The sequence below is a fragment of the Macadamia integrifolia genome, chromosome 9, assembly GCF_013358625.1.
Source record: "Macadamia integrifolia cultivar HAES 741 chromosome 9, SCU_Mint_v3, whole genome shotgun sequence".
NCBI classification, from domain to species: domain Eukaryota; kingdom Viridiplantae; phylum Streptophyta; class Magnoliopsida; order Proteales; family Proteaceae; genus Macadamia; species Macadamia integrifolia.
In genome coordinates, this window is record NC_056565.1 from 14,052,635 (window position 1) to 14,059,869 (window position 7,235).

At 36.9% G+C, this 7,235-nt stretch overlaps 1 protein-coding gene across 2 annotated transcripts in view; it reads left to right on the forward strand.

Moving 5' to 3' along the window:
* Nucleotides 1–1,941: 1,941 nt before the first annotated feature.
* LOC122088392 (probable protein phosphatase 2C 25) overlaps nucleotides 1,942–7,235 on the forward strand; it is a 6,259-nt gene continuing 965 nt past the window's right edge. The window contains exons 1-4 of one of the 2 annotated variants that reach the window (XM_042657655.1): nucleotides 1,942–2,474; nucleotides 2,746–3,084; nucleotides 3,198–3,377; nucleotides 3,493–3,876. In XM_042657655.1, coding sequence (XP_042513589.1) covers nucleotides 2,037–2,474; nucleotides 2,746–3,084; nucleotides 3,198–3,377; nucleotides 3,493–3,654 — 1,119 coding nt within the window. In that variant the 5' untranslated portion in view covers nucleotides 1,942–2,036 and the 3' untranslated portion in view covers nucleotides 3,655–3,876. Of the gene's footprint in view, nucleotides 2,475–2,745; nucleotides 3,085–3,197; nucleotides 3,378–3,492; nucleotides 3,877–7,235 lie in introns of those variants that run through there. The other variant, XM_042657656.1, reaches the window with a different exon arrangement.

Genomic DNA, 7,235 nt, shown 5'->3' on the forward strand with positions numbered 1-7,235 from the left:
AGGGATAAACCTATACAACGTAGACCTTTACAAGAGAAGAGCTAAACAAGGTAAGATAACATATAGAGCTAACCTTGAGAATTCTATCACATGAATCCACCATGGTTGTTGATATGGCTAGGGACAATGAATATGAATGCACTGGAGGATAAAATATAATAATAAGATTATGGAAAATGGCTCTATGAGGTTACGATGTACTCCACGCCCTCTCACATGATTTTTTATTGCTTATTTTCATCTTAAAAAAAAAAAAGAATAAAGAATATTTTATGAGAAGATGCGGGGAATGCCTATAGCTGTAGATAACCCTTTCTCTAAGATTAGAGTAGAAAACAATGAGATTTGCTCTTCATGGACCACTCTAGAAAACATTTAAAACCATATAATGGGTTTATATACTGAAACAAGGTAGATTCTCAATTTTTAGATAACCCAAAAAAAAAAAATTGAAATGTTTCTAATGAGCCGAGGTTTTCCTTCCCACATCCTCTTATACAATGAGCTACGAGGTTCAGATTCTCTCTCTCTCTCTCTCTCTCTCTCTCTCTCCATATAAATTACTAATTGGACGAAAGTGTCACATTGGTGTGTTTTCCCATCCTGGCGTCATCAGAAACTTGTACCAAAAAAAATATATTGATCATTTAGGAAAACGTTTTCCTAAGAAGATCGGAATTTCTTTGGGTGGGAAACAGAAAAAAAAAAAAAAAAAAAAAAAAAAAAAAAGTGATTTCTTTAGTTGGTTGGTGTTTATGAAATGAATGTCTCCTATTTATATGGAGAAGGTGTTATTGATTAATTCTGCTACTAAAAAACATGATTATTTTTTACACGTCAATCGAAGTTACTTTCATACTCTTAAGGAAATTATATTGAGTGTATTTAAAGATGCAATCAAAATGTGATAGATACGGCAAGTTTCAGCTTGATATATGGAAATGTGTATCAATACTGGATCATTGAAATTAGGTAAGTTTGTTCGCATGTGGTCTACCTAACAAACTTTCGTAAGTTTAGTAAAGTAATCAAATAGTTGTCATGTGCATGGTAGATTAAGAAGGTGCCCAAATAATCCAAGGCCTCTTATTGTAAGCATTTATGAATGAATTTGATTGAATAAAGCATAAAAATTTAACACATGGTTAATATGACTCCCATCCTCTATATTTAACAGTAATTATCACATTGTCTCTCCACATGTCTCAAAACGATAACGTATAACAGTAAAATTTTTCATAAAAATAATCAAATCAGACATTCTATGAAATTGAATATAGGCAATATCTATATTCTAAGTATTCGACTAGATCTGACAAATGTTACTTTAGGGGATTAAAACTTTACCACATATGATCATCAACAAATTGATTAAATGACAAATAAAAACAATTCTAATTGTTATTTCTTACCCCTCTAGACCCCGAATTTAAATCTTTCTCTGCCAAAGGTGATGGGAGAGGGGTCAGCAAGACTCCTCTCACCAATAGACAAAGATGTGGACCACCACACTTGATGAGTCAACTCCATCTCGACCCGTTCAAATAATCCCTTGAACGGGACTTGGTCGTGGCATCATCTCTAATTTACTTTTTTACATTGTGATAATATGTATTTCACTTTTTACCACGTGTCATTAATGTCATAAAGAGCAACAGAATTTTGACATGTTTTCCAATTAAAACACGCCATCTGTCCCATTACAAAACTTAGTGACTAAGAATCTAGGACTGGACTGGGATAACTGTACCACTCCCGCATTACAGAGCAAACAACATAGTTGACCGTTAAAATTAAGAATTTAAAAAATATTTTAATAAAAAAGATCACGTTTATTCAAAATTATAGCCTACGCCATTAACACGGTCACGGACCCTCTTTGAATCTTCGATTCTTCATTCAACTGAGCTCCTTTAAAACCCTTAATCTCTCCTCAGCAAAACCCAGAAACGAAAGCAAGGAAGGTTACGAACCTGATAGAGGAATCGTATAAGAATTGAAAAGCAAACCAGAGAACAACAATAAGGAGAGGAACGATGTCCTGTGCCGTTGCAGTTGCAACCTATCCTGTAGTACCATCACCATCTTCTCTTTTCTGCAATGTTACTACTTCTTCTACTTCTTCTGACGCTATATCTTTAGCTTCATCTTGTGGGTCTCCTTCTTCTTCTTCTTCTTCTTGTTCTTCACCGTCTTCACCATTTAGCCTCTGGTTTCAGAAGCCACGGAGTAGTTTCAGGGCTTTGAAGAAGGAGAATCCGGAGCCCACGATTTTGAAGAGGAAGAGACCGGCTAAGATTGATATTCCAATTTCTGATGCGGGTTTCACGGCTGCGATGCCTGTTCCGGTTGAGGAGCAGAGGGAGGTTAAGTTCGAAAGTGATGGGGTTTCTGTTTATTGTAAGAAAGGAAGGAGGGAAGCCATGGAGGATCGGTATTCTGCTGTCTTTGATCTTCAAGGAGATCCCAAACAGGTTTGTTCTGTTCAACTCTTCTTTTTTCACTGTTTTTGTTAGAAATGTTCAAATTGTGGGAATCAGTTGATCAAAACTCTAGATTCTAGAAAGAGTGAAAAAAATTCAGGCCCTTATTGAAAGATTCATTTTTCCCCCTTTTTGTGGCGTTCGATCATTCAATTAAGCATCGAGATATATGGTTTCACTTTGGGAGTGCTTCTTTTGTCAACCATTTCCCCTTCTGAGTTTAAAATTAAAGAGATTCATGTTGTTTGGTTTGTTATTATAGGCTTTCTTTGGTGTCTTCGATGGACATGGAGGTGCAAAAGCTGCAGAGTTCGCAGCAAAGAACATGGATAAGAACATCATGGGTGAATTGATGAAGAGAGGAAGAAATGAATTTGAAGATGCTGTTAAAAATGGGTACCTCACCACAGACTCAGAGTTTCTGAAAGAGGATCTCCGTGGTGGGACTTGTTGTGTTACAGCATTGATCACAGAAGGGGATCTCGTGGTCTCTAATGCTGGTGATTGTCGTGCTGTTATGAGCAGAGGGGGAATCGCAGAAGCCCTCACCTCGGATCACCGGCCTTCGAGGGCGGATGAAAAAGAGAGAATCGAGGCATTGGTAAGCTTACATTCCTGTTCATATCCATTAACCCAAATGAGAATCACAATTTGGTATTTGTTAAAGTTATTGTTTGAAATGCAACTGATGAATCTATTGAAATATGTTTTCAGGGTGGCTATGTGGATTGCTATCATGGTGTGTGGAGATTACAGGGGTCTTTAGCTGTATCAAGAGGAATTGGAGATCGATCCCTCAAACAATGGGTGATAGCAGAACCAGAGACCAAAGTTTTGAACATTAAACCAGAATGCGAGTTCTTAATTCTAGCCTCTGATGGCTTGTGGGACAAGGTAATGTTTTTAGTCTTCTCCTGTCTCCATTTTTTCTTTAAAATCCTTTATCAGTCTCTCAGTTGATGAGTATATGAATCCCCTAACTCATTATAGTTCTGTTCTTGTTTTTCAGGTTGGGAATCAAGAGGCTATAGATATAGTTCATCCTCTCTATATTGGCACTGATAAGCCAGAGCTTATGTCTGCTTGTAGAAAGCTTGCAGAGCTTTCTTTAATGCGAGGTTCAGCTGATGATATTAGTGTCATGGTAATTCAATTGGGTCGCTTTACTTGATTGATGAGAATTTCTTACTTGATAAGAAGAAATTTTTTGCTCGATCCATAGTAGATACCAATTTGATTCTGACTGCAAGTGTTTCTGAAGCAACTTGTTCTTTTGAGAGAATTTTGGTGAAGAGCCTTGAGCCATTGTAATTTCCCTCGTTTATTCATTGTATTAACCATTTTTTCAGCTTAGACTATCACAGCTCCATTATGGAGAATACTGACCAACTGATTACTTGTATTGACATTCATAAATAAAAGAAAATTATTTATTTAATGCAATGGTTGGAAAATCAGGTTTTGACTCAGACGAGTTGCTCCAATGGAATAAAAAATTTGCAAAACCTGGTCAAGAGTGTGGTAGACTCAGTTAGGATTAAAAAAAATATGACAAGACCCAGTTAGTTTCCTTTGAGTCATTGAGACCCAGTTTTTTGAGAAAAAGAACCTTCCTGTTTGCATGTCTCTAACCATAACACATTGGGTCGATTGTAAAAAGATGCCCCTGCCCTTCACAATTTGCCCTATGTGTGTGGGTGTGGAGGCGCACACCAAAATTTTTAATTTTTTACTTGAATCACACAAACTCAGCATGTCGAGTAAAATACCCAATTTCCTTATCTTGGTTCGCTCACTTTTCCCAACCACTTCTTTCTCTCCGCATGGTTAAATGTGATTTTTCTCTTTCCATAGCAAATGGCGATTCTTCAACTCCTCTTTACCCAAAAAAAAAAAAAACTCTGCAACTCTTCTTTGTTGTGTTTTTTCAATGGTGGCGCTTTGTTTTCCAAGCACAAATAAACACTTTCTCTCTCTCTTTAAATTTGCATTCTCAAGTATTGTTGGTAAATCAAGTTTTGACTAGAAAAACTAGGCCGAGTTTGATCAAAAGATTAGAAACTTGGTCAAAAGTTATGGAGACTCGTCTTGTATGAAAAAATGACAAGACTGGGACCAAATCTTACCGAGTCATTGAAGACTCATTTGTTTTGCCCGAGTCACAACAAAATTGTTGATTCTTGTCAATAGTCTAAGTCGACATTTCTGAATAGTTTTGAACTAAAAGATATTCTAATGATATTAAATGTTCAATGACTGAAGTCTTCTGTATTGAATCTAGCAACTATTGATATATACATCTAAGAGGTACTCTCTCTTAGTTATTAGGCTAAAGTTTCTATGCATGGTTGTGCATGTGCACAATCGGCATTAAATACAATCAGTGAAGATGTGAAAATGACATAAATACCCTGCCTCCCCTATTTCTTGAAGTTTATGGGAGAATCTCTTGGGCACGAATACCTTTCTCTAGTTATTTTATTAGACGAGTCACACAAACCGCACGTCTCTTATTTTTTTAAGTTATACATATTTATGTATTTAAAATAATAATAAAATGTGACAGTCAGAAGGTTTTGAAGAGGGGAGAGTCGATTCAAACTAGGGGTGTCAATTAGTGGCCCGACCCGACTAAACCGACCGGGACCGACCGTTTATAGACCGGCCCGGCCCGGACCGTTTATTAAATGTGTCGGGCTTGAGCCCGGCCCGTTTATAAATGGTCGGTCTCGGTTTTGCTACTTGGACAGTCGGGCGCCCGACCGAGACCGACCGAATAACGCCCGATCAAGAGTCAAGACCGGTCTATTGTGTACCGACTTGGCCCGACCCTTTAATGATTGTAAAATACCTATTTTACCCCCCAAATTAAAGAATAAAAACTAAAAAGTAAGGACATGTTCACATTTTAAATAATGGTTATATTTGGTATCATTTATTGATTTATTGTCATTTTTTTTTGCTTGCATGAGTGGGCCGGAATATAATAGCACATTTTAAAGAGGGCCCGTTTAAAAACCGGTTAAAGCCCGTTTAACATTAAACATGTCCGTAGCCCGGTTAAGGCCCGATTAAGGTAGCCCGATTATAGCCCGAGACCGATCGACCGAATATAAAGTGTACCATGCCCTCAATTACTAAGCCCGATTAGTTAAATGGGCGGACACGGTGTAGCCTTTGAAAGTCTTCAAGCCCGATTAAGCCCGACCGAAATCGAACCGGCCCGACCGGTTGACACCCCTAAATTTCAAACCCAAGTTTAGCAGCATTTTTTTTTTTTTGGCATGAGTCGGGGCTGGATCATATTTCCGGTTGGGGTTTTGTAACATTGAAATCAAATCGGATTATATCAAAACCGTTAAGGCATCATACCAAACTCAAAAAACTGGATCAAAACCAAACTGATGATAAACCAATAAGAGACATGGATAAGAAACAAACCTAAACCAAATTCGAATATTAGATAGTGTTTTGACCTCACATGGTTCTAGATTCGATTTTCCATCTATGCATTTGTGATTTAAATGGAGACCGTGATGGTGGGTGGCTATACTAGTCTCCTCGAAAATTAGTCGAGGTGTGTGTAGACTGGCCCGAACACCTTGGTTAAAAAAAAAAACAAAAAAAGTTTTGGCCTCACTTGTTTTCTCACAGAAAGAGGTTCAAACCGACCAATTGGCACTTGTAGTGCACGGTATCAGATTGCACTGAATGAGTTCAGAAATTGATGCCGATACCAATTTGTATTAACTGTATTAGGTCCGACCCGAATGATCTTATCCCTAAAAATATAGATACCTAAAACTTTTTCAACCATTTTACCCTCCTTGTTTCAATAGGTATGGTATCGATATTGATCATGCTCAAACTGATATGAAGCTATGTATTGGCCGTATTTAAAAAAAAAATTGATACCTAAGTTTTATTACCGTATTACCTTCCTTTGATTTGATACCTATCACTCAGGTATATATAGGCCACAATCGAAAGCGATACAAATTTGTCGATATGATCGACCCTATACCAATATCTGAGATCATGATTGCAGAAGAGGCTCATGATCATTGTGGAGGAGGCTAAGCCAGCATCTCCTCTCTCCATTTATCTCTTCTTGCACTTTCTCTCTTCATGACTATTTATAAATCATAATTATTCCTTATTGGTAACTGAGGGAGTCCTCACCTTTCATTTTTTATCAACCCCCAAGTGAAAATAGCAAGAATTATTCTTTCTGATCAATCATAATTCAATTAGCATGAGGACAAGTTGCCAACTTTGAAATATGAATGAAAGATCAAATAAAGTGAGATGAATCTGAGATGATGTTTGGATTCAATTTTGTTTTGAACAAGTTTCTCTTTGCCCATGATGATTAGAAATTTGAATTTTTTTTTTTTATCCTGAATATTATCTGAGATTTGGGATAGTCCCTAGAATGAAACTAATAATAAAAAGACAAGGGGACATAACCCGTCTTACCCCAACCAGTAGAGATAAGTCACTCTATCGCTCTCAAAACCCAAAATAAAACCTTATAAAATAAATTGTTACATTATAAAGACTTGTAAACCAGTTTTGTCCATTCGAATGATGCAACTAAGATCACCTGGAAGATGATCATCGCCATAGAAAATCAAATTTATTGTAGATTCACATATTATTAACTCCATACAATAGGTGTTAAAATTAACAATGACAAAGAAATCCAATCACAAACATGTTATCGGTGAAAAAGAAATTCTAGCTCTTTTC